At 44.6% G+C, this 14566-nt stretch overlaps 1 protein-coding gene across 1 annotated transcript in view; it reads right to left on the reverse strand.

Annotated features, from left to right (window-relative positions):
* The window catches only part of TC2N (tandem C2 domains, nuclear), a 221012-nt gene that overhangs the window by 149914 nt on the left and 56532 nt on the right, over positions 1 to 14566 (reverse strand). Inside the window, exon 3 of the mRNA XM_086937679.1 lies at positions 3310 to 3540. Within this exon, the coding sequence (XP_086793805.1) occupies positions 3310 to 3540 (231 nt within the window). The remainder of the gene's footprint in view (positions 1 to 3309; positions 3541 to 14566) is intronic.

The following is a 14566-nucleotide window of genomic DNA, read 5'->3' on the forward strand; positions in this document are numbered from 1 at the left end:
AATTATTTTAAGACATTTAAAAAAATTCTATATTTTGACTAACTATATTTTTAAAAACGATATTTTTGATTCGATATTTTGGTACTTACCTGTTTGTAGATAGAAATTCGATATTTTGGTAATTCTATATTAGTGTATTCGATATTATGTCAGTGATCCACTTTTTCATATTTATGTGATGCCTTTGACAAGACTGATTCACTCCTTTGGTTTCGCCCCTGTGACGTATGCAGATGATACACAAATTGCTGTGTCCATCTGAAATGATGTTGATTAGACTGCTCACTGCTTTAAAAGCTGTTTGGGTAGTATCAGAGAATGGATGAGCAATAATAGCCTTTTGTTGATTTCAAACAAAACTAAGGTTCTCCTCTTTGGCAAGGACCCCGCCTTCTGGGATTAATCCTGGTGGCCTCAGATGCTTGGGGTTATATTTACAAGGAATAGCGCCACCACAAGGAATAGCGCCACCAGAACGTCACTTTTAGTGAAGTTCTGCTGGCGCTATGCGCATCTCCATATTTACAAAGCAGTATTAAGCCACTTTTTGTGGCTTAACGCTGCCTTGGAAATACGGCCCCTTTACACGCATCACTTTGCATGACAGGGGCATGCAATGGGTGTTGCTGTGGGCATTTCATCACAACACCCATTGCTTTTTGACACTGACTCGGATTTACAAGAATGTATAAATCTGAGGCAGCGCCCAAAACTAACGCCATGCAATAGCTGGCGTTGGAATGGCGAAACAAGGAGAAATACTTTTATTTCTCCTCGCTTTTTCTTTTTCTATGTGTGCTGCATTCTGGTGCACACATAGAAAAGGCAAAACGCGGATGTATGACATTACAACGCATGCTTTTACCACGCATGCCTTTACAACGCGGTTTTTACAACACATGCCTTTACAACGCATAGTGCTTTGGGGCGCTGGATAGTGAATAGTTTAATTTACTATTCCAACTCCAGTCCCCGTGGATAGTCGGGAAGGTGTTGAATAGTGAATAAACATATTCCCTATCCTAGAGCGCCCCCCAGCGCAATGCGTTGTAATGGTTTGCGTTGTAAAAGTTGTGTCGTAAAGGCACTGCGTGGTAAAAGTTGCGTTGTAAAGGATGTTTCCCGCAAAACGCCACTAAATAATGACAATTTGCGACTTGAATGTGTGCTACATTCTGCAGCACACATAGAATTAACAAATCGCCATTATTGATTGTTTTTGTGTAGGAAGGAACACTTTCCTGCACATAAATAACCATTCCCTGCAATGAGGCACCCTTGCACTATGGTGCAAAGGTGCCTGCGTTGGCACTAGGCAGCTAACTTTAGTGCCATTGCTAGGGAAAACACAAGAATGCGCCGTATTGATGTAAATACGGCGCTTCCCTGTGTTTTGGAAATGTCGGATCGCAGCGATGCCAAATTTGGCACAGCTCCGCGCTCCAACTTTCCTTGTAAATATGCCCCTTGGTTCTCTTCCCACTCGTGTATCCACGGTCAGGAATGTGGAAATGATTTGCGATCCCTACTTGTCCTTTAATGCACAGATTAACAAACTTACATCTTCCTGCATTTTCCTGTTACGCTTGATGGGGAAAATTCTCCCCTTCACCTCATACGAACTTCAAAAATCTGTGGTTACGGCCTTGGTGTTGTCAAGGCTTGACTAATGCAATGTCCTATATTTGAGCATCCGACAGCGTGCCCTGAAGGAATTCAATTGCTACAGAATGCAGCAGCTCAGCTGCTAAAGAACATTCTCAAGTTGAAGCCAGTTTCTGAGCATCACCAGAGCTCCATTGGCTCTCTGTAAAGCAAAGAGTCACGTTCAAGGCGTTATGTTTGGCACATAAGACTCTGTATGGTAACAGCCCAGCATATATGAAAAAAAAGTAGCTTGGTATAGTCCCAGAAGAACCTTGTGCTCGACTAAGTCCTAGACAGATATTGTCTGAAAAATCAGAAGAAAGGAATGGGGAGGTAGGAGCTTTATCTACACCACAGCACAACTACTTTGGAGAACCTGCCTGAACATCTCAGAGCCCAGTCTAATCTATTTAGTTTCAGGAAACACCTTAACACTTGGGGCCCATTAGGATGTCAGGCGGATTGCCCCCGCCAGGCTGGCGGTAGACACCGCCGGCCTGGCGGGGGCAATCCGCCCGACATCCTCTCCAGTATACCCCCCCCCGCCATATTAGAATGGCGGGGGGGAACGCGGCAGACGGAAATACCGCCCGCCGCTTCTCCGCCCCGGTCGCAAGGCGACCGGAGCAGAAAAGGGTTTCTATGGTGGCGCTGTCTGTCAGACACCGCCTGCCATATTAGGATGCCTTATTTCTAATGCCGCCACGGAAAGGCATGCGGTCTTCACTCTGGGGGCCCCTTGCGGGCCCCCAGAGTGAAAGTGGGGTGGGGGTTGCACACGTGGGGTACCTGTGGTACCCCCTTCATTTGCATAAACAAAGCGGCAGGCACCGTGCGGTGCCTGCCGCTTTGTTTATGCAAATGCATTTATGCATATAGCATAGTGGCTGGCGGTGCAGAGAGCACCGCCCACCACAATGCTATAAATGCATGATGTGCCCGTCACTGCGGCGGGCACATCCTAATACCCCCCACGGGACCCCTGCCCTAATATTGGGCGGTCCCGAATTCCGATAGGATGGTGGGCGGACAAAGTCCGCCCGTCATCCTAATGAGCCCCTTGGTTATTCTCCTTCCCAGTGCAAGCAGCTATAGGCCCTTCAATAAACCTGGACCTTCTCTTCTTTGCTGTGATTAATCTTTAGTTCGAGTTGCTCCCTATCTCAATTAAGCAGATATCAGCACCAAGACGCCCTTCGGCATTCACGCGCTATATAAATAATTCAATATCAATATCAACCTGCCAGGAATCACCTCAGTATTCAGCCCTAAAGACAGGGTAAAGTGTTGACAATATTTCCAACACCCTCCTTGCCAAGCAACAAAACTTTCTATAGCAGGCCCTATGAAACTTGTTCAAAGCACATGGATTTTACCATCAGATAATATGTGTTGAACACTGTCCCACTAGTACATCATCAATTAAAGAGGAACTCAAAATAAACTCCTGTCAGAAACAACCGCTGGCATCACATACCCACTTCTGGCACAAGAGATAAGCAGATTTTCGAAGTAAGCTGCTTGCCAAGACAAGGAGAGACCAACAAAAACAGATTAAGAACCAAGTAAACAATCAAAGCATTCAACGCTAAGGTCTTTCTTCATCACTGATGACAGTAAGACTAGGATTTGTCATCCTCCATGTCACTGTAATTCCTTTACCTTGAAGTCCCTTGAGGTGAGTTGGGCTGCCTGTAGCTCTGGGTTGTATGTAGGAGGGCCTAAAGCTGGGGACGACAAATGGCACGTCGCGGCCATCCATTGGCAGCTTAGACAGGAGGTAGTCTTCCGTGCACCCAACTTGCTTCTTCACTGAAACAGAATACATTGGAGGGATGGTGACCACTTCCTTTCTCGCTGAGGCTGCAGCTTCGGACTCTTTGTCTCTGTAAACTGAGAAAACAGCACAGAGGTTTACTATACAATGTCATAGTTTGAAAATGTGTTGCAAAATCAATGGCGGGATAGGCTTTTTATTCCAGTGGGCACTATCATATCCACAGAGACCGGTTTAGAAAGCCCAGGGCCATTTCTGATTCATCTGACACTTCTCCAGCTCCCAAAAGTCAATTACAGCAGGCACAGGGGGGAGAAAGAAAGAAAGAGAGAGAGAGAGAGAGAGAGAGAGAGAGAGAGAATAGATGGATGGATGGAAAGACAGCGATTGAGCAAGGAGATGAAGGAAGAGGAGCCGGTTTGAGCATTTTTACCAGGGCTGCTTTTGGTTCCTCAGTCCTGCCAAGGGGACCAAAATGAGGCGTATGTAGATTTATATGGAATTAGTAGAAGGCCGTATTTTGTGAATGTCTTAGACTTGGAAAGCTTCTGATGTTCACCCATTTCTGCCTTGTTTTGTTCAATTGCTAGGGGGCAGAGTCGTGAAGTTCTAGGGCTCAGCAATGGTCATGAGGCTCGATATAATCTCTTTGTAGAATATTTATCACAAACTTCTCACAAAAAGAGATTTACTATAATGGGGATTGATGGAAATCTAAACGTGGCTAGACTGAGTGGTGAAGCAGGAAACCTTTAAAGAATATGAGCCTGGGAGCAAAATTGAAATCCCATAGGATACAATGGGATTTATATTTCGGCAAACAAGATATCCGTCACCGTTGTGACGGAGTAATCCGTTCACCAAGATCTAAATCAACCCATGTGGCGACCAGGGCTGATTTTGAGGTAAAAAAATCTCACTGCGCTTTTTCAGTTATTGATGCTGCCTTACAAACACACAAAGCCATCAAGATAAGGAATTAAGGGCCAGATGCATCAAAACATTTTTTTGCGATTCCCTAATTCCGAATCTTTGCGACTTGCAATTAGGGAATCGCAAAACGGCATGCATGGAAGTGTGCAGTACACTTTCTGCAATTCCTAAGAGGTCGCAAATGACCTACCTCATGAATATTAATGAGGTTGGTTGCAATTTGCGACCCCCTAGGAATCTAAAAATCACACGTATGGTGGCCTGCTGAGATCAGCTGACCACCGTGTCTGCGATTGCTTTTAAATAAAGCAATCATTTTGTTTGTAAAGCAGCCCGTTTTCCTTAAAGGAAAACGAGATGCTTTACAAAAATAAAAATTAAAAGATTTCTTTTCATTTTTTAAGAGCAGGCAGGGGTACGTGGGACCCCTGCCTGCTCTCAAAAATGCTTTTACAAACATCACAAAGGGGAAGGGGTCCCTTGGGGACCCTTTCCCATTTGCAAATGTCTAACCACCTACTTGAAGTAGGTGATAATATGCGAATATTTTGCGACCGCAGTTACGGTCACAAAACATTCATGCATACTGTTAGGATTCGCTATTTGGAAGGGACGCCCTAAACATGCACCTTCTAAATGGCGAATCGCAAACCCATTTTACGATTCGGTAACAGGTTACTGAATTTCAAAATTCGGTTTGATGCATCGCAAAAGCATTTTTTACAATCGCAAATGGGCCAATTCTGCAAATCGCCCCGTTTGCAAGGAGAAAAATGCTTGATGCATCTGGCCCTACATCTTTCCAGAGAAGTCGAATTTCATTATATCCAATGCAGAGGTCAAGGTGCTGGATCCAGGAATGAGCCGTCAACGAACGTTGTGTGGACAAAACAATGAAGAAGCATGAAAAGAATGGGACAAACTATTAGCTTCCTTGAGGTAGTGTAGAGAGTAGAAGGAAAATCTGAGTACATAACAGAGTCGGACATGCCAATAGAAGGACAACCGAAGAACTGACCTGGTCGTACAGACTCAGTCGCTTTGCTGCTTTCTGTGTCTAGCTCGTTATCACAAACTTTTCTTCATGCTACTATTTACCCATGTTGCTGTGCAAACTTTACTTCTCAGAGCTGAACAATAATGAGTTCCCAGAACCACTAAAAGTACAAAGTGGCACATCTTTCTCTTGTGTTAATGTACACATTACGCATTACTACAACTTCTCTGACAATAGGTCCTGTTCATTCTGAGCACTCTGAATGTTATAGCCGCATCACCCCCATGGAGATCAAACAACAAGAGTCACAACAACCATATAACCTATTTGGTCACATGCCCCAGGCAACCTACAGTACGTATGAATGACAGCTAGAAAGGGTAACCGTGGTGCCTTTTAATTGCTGCCACGTCTCCATTTTCTTTACATTTGAGTTTCTGTGTCGCCCTCTACAGCAGGCTTAGCTTGAGTCCTGATTTATGTTTTTTCTCTTTTAAAATCCTATTTGCTTTGCTGATTACTCTTGGTGATGTGGCATGGGAGAAGGAGAAATGACAAAGAAGAAACAAGCATTGGCATAGCCAATAGGTCGCGCCTTTGAGACCTTACAAGTGTTTAGCCATGCAACAGTTGTTGTTGCACCAAATATATTGTGCTGCATAACTAAATACTTATAAGGTTCCAAAAGCGAGACCTATTACGCTATGCCAATGCTTGTTAAACTTGGTAACACTGTCAGGGCTTTGGTTACAACGCATTAGTACCAGTTTGAAACCTAAATATTGCAATAAGGAGCAGAAAGATGGCCAGCTCAGCTTTGAAAAGGGCCTTCCAGTGCGCAGCAACATGTGTCGCTGTATTTTTAGTAACTTTTGAACGGTTTGAGCTAGAACCCATTTTTTTTGTTAAAATCTGCAGATTATGTGGCAGATGATGGATTATGTGGCAAATGCGGCAAATCTAAAATCACGCAAAAATTGCTGAGGCCACATATTCGCACAATTCCAGTGCCCCGCTTGTAGCACATGAATAAAGCAGTGTGAGAAAGTGGGAAGATCTAGAGAGCCTCAGTGAGGAGCATGGGTAACATGGGCAGAGTGTGTGGAGCTTGTGGCACATGGCTGGGGTATTAGAAGCATGGTAGTCTAGTCTAGTGCCCCTACGCGGGCTACCCTGTGGTGGGTTGATGGAAGAAGCTGGTAATGGCATTATATTAAAAACAAATGAAATTGAAAAATTTAGGACTGGCTCAGATTGCATTGTACATTTAAAAAGATTCAGCTTTAAACAGTAAAAAAAATAAAGAATGGTATATGTAGACTTGAAAACAGTAAGACGCATCACTGTTGCTTTAGGTTCTGTGGCAGTCTCTAAATCATTTCTTCATCCTAGAATTTTTCTTATATGTTTGTAGAGGGTTGGGGGGAAGATAGGGGTGGTCAGCCTTAGGAAGCACGAAGAACATAACAAAATACATTCAATTTGCGCGAGCACTGGCGTTTCTGTTTGCCACATGTGCACGTTTGAGCTGCTGTGAAGAGTGTTGGGCTGATCGCAGCTGCGGGACCTAAGCGGCAGATACTGTAATGAGGTGAGAGTTGTATGCGCGTGCAGACCAAGGGATGCAGGTCCTGCCCCCTACTTGGGAAGTGTGTAATGCCCGGGAGTCTGTAACCCGTACCTGCCGGATGTTAACTTTGCCCTGAACTTCATCCGCAGCTCTGACAGGAACACGCCCTCCCGCTAGGAGGAGGGGAAGCAGCGAGTGTCACAGACAACGGGGGTAGGAGAAGAGGGTGCCAGAACGGCTTATTAGCGGGGATAGAAGGACAGGTTGTCAAAAGCAGCAGAGAAGGGACAGCTAGTGCAGGGGCAGCTGGGGGCTACTGGAAGTTCCATGAACTGTGAATTTATCATCCTCCAACTATGACACTCAGTTTGACTGACAACTTTTAATTTGTAACGTATCATTTGTGAGAATATTTATAACCATAACTTGGTTTAATTTTTACATATGGTGTATGTATACACAAACTCACGTATTGTGCTTGACCTCTGTATTGGATTTTACATGTTGTACAGTCTTCTATTCCTTGATTGCATTTTTTATTACGCTGTGACCACATCCCAGGTGTGTATCTCTGTTTTTGCAGAGAAATCACTTTTTGTGTTACATTGTTATCTGTAAAGAGCTCTGGCACCTTCTATGCCGGTTTCACGCAATACAGAACCATGTGTGAAATCACCAGGTCACGGGTTTGACTCTCACCAACCCAACCTCCCCTTTAGATCCTAAAATTGATAACTAAGCACAGGTGAGTTGAGGGTTAGAAACTACCTCAAAAAGTGTTCAATAAAAAACACAGGCTATTTCTATTGATTCTGCACTCTGCTGAAGATCATCATATGAAGTTCTATACTTTAGTTTGGATCCTGTTGGGTTACACAGATTGCTGTTTTCTTCTACTTATCTCTCAATGATCTCACTGCACAGTTTCTTCCAATCGTGTTCTTTCTGCTTCTTTACCTGGATCTAACTGACCTCTAAATGACTTGCTGGCCGAGAACTTACTACGCAAACTCAGGTTGTTTCCTGGAATTGCATAGTGTTTCTTACCTCACACAATTATCACCTGACCGGAGATTGATAACTAGATGTACTCACTTGTTTTCCCTAATCCTTCACTGATTCCAACATAAGTCACTTTATAGTTTGTGTGAAACAGATTGTGTGGCCAAAGGAAGTCAACTCTCACTAGATAATCATTTTAGTAAACCAGAAATATTCATTACAACAATCATAATGGAACAAATAATATTTAAAAAAACAATTTGTATTTTACAAAATAAACAATCACAAGTAAAACACTGAATTGCCTGATAAAATGTAATATTCCACAAGTTTGTAACAAAGATGGCCTTCCTAATTCACAAACTGGGCAGTTCAAGACATCACTAGGAAGGCAACAATGTGACTTTACTCACAGACTTGCAATCCATTACAAGAGATGGTACCATAGGTTTTCTGCAGGTCCATTAGTGCCAGATAACTCAAGATACAGTATACTGGCTAGTAATGCTTTCTGCTCCTCTTCACAAGTGTAGAATCTAGCTACTTAATTCTAAGATGATAATCAGGGTCACTGGAATTATGCGGTGGGGAGGACCACATTATGTAGTCCGGTTGACTGAATTATGCGGCAAGAAAAGGCAGTGTATACAGCATATTGCAGGACCTTTTTAACTATTACTTCATTATTTTGTAATTTTTACACATGGTAATACTGTTGTATATATATTTCACCTCATTAGCACCAGTTTAACAACCAAATACAGGAAAAAGCAAGCAAAAGATGATCAGGTAACTTTTACAAAGGGCCTTCCACTGCACATGAGCTTACATCGCCATGCTTTTAGGAACATTTGATCCATTTGAGCTAGAAACAATTTGTTTGTTAAAATCTGACAATTATGTAGCAGATAAAGGATTGTGTGTCAAATCCATAATCATACAACAAAAAGCTAAGGACCCGGAATTGTATAATTCTAGTGGCCCTGATTATAATGTAGCCACAGATATAAACAGTGCTCAACATCATAAAAGAGAAACTGAAAAGCATGTTATAGCTAAAGTATTTGCCCAACACAAACAGACAAATGAGATCATTGTAAAAATCTAAAATTAAAATAGAAGGAGCAAGGTTCATTTGGGTTGGCCACTGCCATGTAGCATTCAAAACCAAGAGAAAACGTAGGAGTTATTTAGAGTTTGTCACATGTGGGACATCCACCAAATACAGACAGATGTCCCATCCATCATATTTAGAGTGTATACAGCTGTATGCACTCTAAATATGGAAGACGGTATATCCGCTTATTTTAGGCTGAAGAACTGCATCCAACTAATTCTGAAAAAAGCACATTAGTTTCCATACGGTCAGGAATTCCAGAAATTGTAATCGCCAAAGGTCACAACGGGTATCAAGAATCTCATTTCCCATACTTCACAGTACAAGCTTGCTATTGGCCACCCTTGCATTGTACGGCAGATGGGCCACTGGCAGCTGGGGAGGTGAAGATGGGTGGGAATACAAAACATAATTTCAGGGTAAAGGTGGGCAGAGACAGCTTTCCTGGGAAGTTTTGAACCCTGGTCAAAGCAATACACTTTGCTTAGCTATAGCTGTTGGTGAGTTCTCTACCCTAGTAGACTGGTTTGCATCATTTTCATTTTTTATGTTTTATTACCCTCCAGGTTCTCTCAGGTGGTTAGGACACTTCTTCCTTCTTTAAACACTGCCTTGCTTACCATCATCCTATCCTCCTACTCAACTGAGGACTAATCGTGGGCACCTGTTATCGCTACTAGTGTGGCAAACTTTTGTGCTTGGTTTCTGCACTGTATCCTGGTTGTCTGGGACCTACTCACAGTCTCTCCAATTCCATCCACTGAATTACAGGGCTTATCAGTCAGTCTATAGCAGACTTTGCCGTACATTTTCTACTTTCATTCGTTCCAGAGGTCCCCTGTTTGAGACTTTGACTGAGTGTTTCTTCGCTCTCCCTCTCCTTTCCCCCTTTTGGCTCCGTCCAGACTTTTCAGAGTCTGGTGTTCATAACAGTTCTCAATTAACAGAAAGAGGAAAATATGGTGCTAACGTCACAGTCCCTGGCGTGAATATCATTGAAATCATGCTGCAGAGACTTAGAAGATATTTTACCTGTAAAGGGACGGCAAAATTCAGTGTCACCTGCTCATGGCCAACAAGACTGAGTTCCAACTATAAGAACCTTAAGAGATACATCCATAGGCATCAAGGGCTTTTAAATCAAACCATAAGCAAAGCTTTTAAAACTGTCAAAACGATTTGAGGGAAGATAGTAAAAATAAGGTCACAAAGACTAGGAAATGCTACAAAGGGGTCTTCTTTAAAGTGGAAAATGCCTTTAAGCAACTTGAGCACAAAAGGAGTTAGGTCCTTGGAGGGGCTGAGGGAGGGCTGGACCGTTTTATAATGTCAAAACACACACAAAGATGCCCCCTTCTCACACTACTTACAATATGGTTTTAACAACGCCCAAATAAACAATTTCATTAGATCTGGTCAGGTACATTTATTTATACCTATTATTCATATATTTTTTAGAAGCTAATATACTCCAGAAAATTTTCAAATGCAGTAAAAGAATACACATGCAATCTTATTCAATCAACAAAATACATTTCAAATTCACATGAAACATTACAACAAAACCTAAGGAAATAACATCTAAAAAATCAAAAATACATCCAACAAACATGTACAAAATCCAATTCATCAATTTGAAATACACTAAATATATTTGCATGTGTATTCTTTTACTGCATTAAAACAAATTCTGGAGTATATTAGCTTCTAGAGCAAGGGTTACATGGCAGTCAGCCTGTCACCCCACCCTTTCCAAACTTGTCACAGAATAAGGGTAGGTGAAGCTGGATCCTGCACATCAGCATGGGCCTTGTGATTCTGTCACATTGTGCAAGTTGCTCCTCTCAGCTCGCTGCTTGAGTGCTTGACGCGGTAACTCAAAATGGAGAACCAGCAGCTGAGAAGCTGACGCGGACCCGTGTGTGAGTGAATGAGTGAGTGAGTCGTCTCCTTTAGGGCTTAATTCAATTCCCAGCCTTATTCAACAGCTATGCTTAGCTTATGTTTAGCTTCTGCGCCTGTTATTTTGAATCTTGTTGAATTATTCTATTATCATGCTGCTTATATCTAAATTAGCCTAGAGTTAAAGCAATTTGTTAGACGATTCAAGTTTAACCACATTGTAAAGTAGATCAACAATAATTAACTGAGTTTTAATGGATCTAAAACAGAGGTTCTCTTAACTGTCTTCAAAGGCTAAGAAAAATGTATTCTTGTTATCAGGAGGTAAACTCTAGGAAAGATCTCTCCATCTACCAGCAGTTTAAAGTTAATATCTTGGGAACAATGTTTAGCACCTCCATGAACATGAAAAGTCACATTAATGCAGTGGTCGTGTCTTTCACATATTAAAATCAAGTTGCTGTACAAAAGTAGTCCCTTGCAAGAGGAACAAAACAGAGCTATTACTGCAAGCCTCACTGTGGGATCACAGATGAGAATATTGCAGGATCCTATTGGTTGGCTTGACCAAGAAGCATATCCATAGATTCCAAGTCTTGCAAAAGTCTGCTTCCAACACAGTCACTAAACTCAATAAAAGAGATCATCTCTCACAGAATCCCAGATTTTTGCATTGACTTCCAGTCTCTGCTAGGAAGGCATTTTAGCCTCTTCCTCTGATGAATAAAGAAATGCATGTGATGCTTTCAGAAGAACTTAGATCCAGGTTTACACTTTATGCTACTCCTAGCCTTTGCAACCAATACCTAGGAATCTGCTGGTAACCCCAGGGATGCCTAGGACTAAGAAGCAATGTCCTCATCATTTCAAGTGTGTTATTATAAAATTGTCTTGCAGAACCCATTCTTAACACAGATGATGCATTATCATTTAGGAGGTCAGTGAGAACGTACGCTGATCCATCTTGTGTCTCTTATGCTTCAGTGCTCATGAGCAGGCACAACAGAGATGATTGATGATGATTATGATAATGAAAATCATTAATGAGAGTTGCAACTAAATAAAATGGAATATGCAGATCCAAACAAGGATATGAAAGTAAATGTATCCATGATCGTTATGGTCCAGCATTAATTGATACCAACCCCCCCTTCTGTTTTTAAGCATAAACACGGCTACCTTTTCAGGTAAGATTGTTTCCTGTACAAGATGCAAGAGATTTTACATATTGATTGTCTAATGTCAGTAGCACAACACTTTAAACCAAGCATTGGCAAAGTCAACAGGTCTCGCCTTTGGAAGCTAATAGCATTCTAAATTATTTTTATTTATGCTGTGCAGCATCTGTTTTGCTATGCAGCATGGCTTGAATAAAAAACAACCTATTGCATCTATTTGTAGCCTTGCCTACCATGCAGACCCGCTCCCTCAAAATGACGCAGCAATTATATTTAAATTTTCATTTGCCGACCTACTTGAATCAGCAAACAAAAAGAAAAAAATATGCAGAAGCTTTTTTGTGGGGGAATTGGGAGGGAGAAGCAACACAGGCAGGGTGTGTGAAATCAACATAGAGGAAGTGTGGGGGCTGAAGCAACACAAAGGTCCAGATGCAGCACAAAGGGAGCAGTTGGCGTAAAGCAACACAGAAGGTGTAGGGGGCAAAGAGGGTCAGCAACCTGGAGAGGGGAGGGTATGAGGACAAAAGCAAACAGGTGAGACAGAGAGAGACATTTGGAGCTGGCAGGAGATAGAAGCATATGAGTGAAAGAGCTCTCCAACCCCAACGCCGGAAACAACGGCATCACCCCTTCGCAAGACCTCTGCAACTCCCTCGCTTCCTACTTCCACAACAAGATCGCGGACATACACGACAGCTTCAGCACTCAACCGACGCACGCCACGACCGCAGGACCTCCACCCACCACACCCCTCCGCGCCTGGACCCCGGTCAACACCGAAGACACCGTCCACACGATGAACTCCGTCCACTCCGGATCTCCAACCGACCCCTGCCCTCACCACGTCTTCAACAAAGCCGACGTTGTCATCGCACCCCACCTGCGGGACATCATCAACACCTCATTCGACACCGCCACCTTCCCCGAGAGCTGGAAGCACGCCGAACTCAGCGCTCTACTGAAGAAACCTACAGCAGACCCCACCGAACTCAAGAATTACCGCCCCATCTCGCTCCTCCCGTTTCCAGCCAAAGTCATCGAGAAGACCGTCAACAAACAGCTGGCCGCCTTCCTCGAGACGAATGGATCCCTCGACCCATCGCAGTCCGGTTTCCGTGCCAACCACAGCACCGAGACCGCCCTCATCGCCGCCACCGACGACATCCGAGCCCTGATGGACAACGGGGAAACAGCGGCCCTCATCCTCCTAGACCTCTCCGCGGCTTTCGACACGGTCTGCCACCGCACCCTAGTGCAGCGCCTCAGCAACGTCGGAATCCAGGAGAAGGCGCTGGAATGGATCATCTCCTTTCTCGACGGAAGAACACAAAGAGTCCGCCTACCACCGTACAAGTCAGAGGCCACCAAAGTCATCTGCGGCGTCCCTCAAGGATCCTCACTGAGCCCGACTCTCTTCAACGTCTACATGAGCCCCTCGCGGCCATCGCACGCCAACACAACCTCAACATAATCTCCTACGCCGACGACACCCAGCTGATCCTCTCCCTGACCAACGACCCCGCCACCGCCAGAGCCAACCTGCACGAAGGGATGAGAGAGGTAGCCGAGTGGATGACGACGAGCCGCCTGAAGCTGAACACAGATAAGACGGAGGTCCTCATCCTGGGCTCCTCGCCCTCCGCCTGGGACGACTCCTGGTGGCCCCCCGCCCTGGGCACCGCACCCAAACCGACGGACCACGCACGCAACCTGGGTTTCATCTTGGACTCCTCCCTCTCCATGACCAGGCAAGTCAACGCCGTCTCCTCGTCATGCTTCAACATCCTGCGCATGCTGCGGAAGATCTTCTGGTGGATCCCCACAGAGACCAGGAAGACCGTCACCCAGGCCCTCGTCACCAGCCGACTGGACTACGACAACGCACTCTACGCCGGAACCACCGCCAAGACCCAGAAGAGGCTCCAGCGCATCCAGAACGCCTCAGCCAGACTCATCCTCGACATCCCACGACACAGCCACATCTCCGGACACCTAAGAGACCTGCACTGGCTCCCGGTCAACAAGAAAATCACCTTCCGCCTCCTTACCCACGCACACAAAGCTCTCCACGACCAAGGCCCGAGCTACCTCAACAACCGAATCAACTTCTACGCTCCCAAACGCCACCTCCAATCCGCCAGCCACGCCCTCGCCGCCGTCCCACGCATCCGCAGAGCAACTACAGGAGGAAGGTCCTTCTCCTACCTGGCCGCCAAGACCTGGAACTCCCTCCCGGCCGACCTGCGCCTGACCCAAGACCACCTCTCCTTCAGGAAGAAGCTCAAGACCTGGCTGTTCGAGCAGTAGCGGCACCCCCCCAAACCCCCCCCCCCCAAAGCGCCTCGAGACCCTACGGGTAGGTAGCGCGCTCTATAAATGTCTTTGATTGATTGATTGATATGAGTGAGAAAGTAAAGCGGGTGCAGGGGCAGGCCCATCA

Source organism: Lissotriton vulgaris, chromosome 9 (genome assembly GCF_964263255.1).
Source record: "Lissotriton vulgaris chromosome 9, aLisVul1.2, whole genome shotgun sequence".
Classification (NCBI taxonomy): domain Eukaryota; kingdom Metazoa; phylum Chordata; class Amphibia; order Caudata; family Salamandridae; genus Lissotriton; species Lissotriton vulgaris.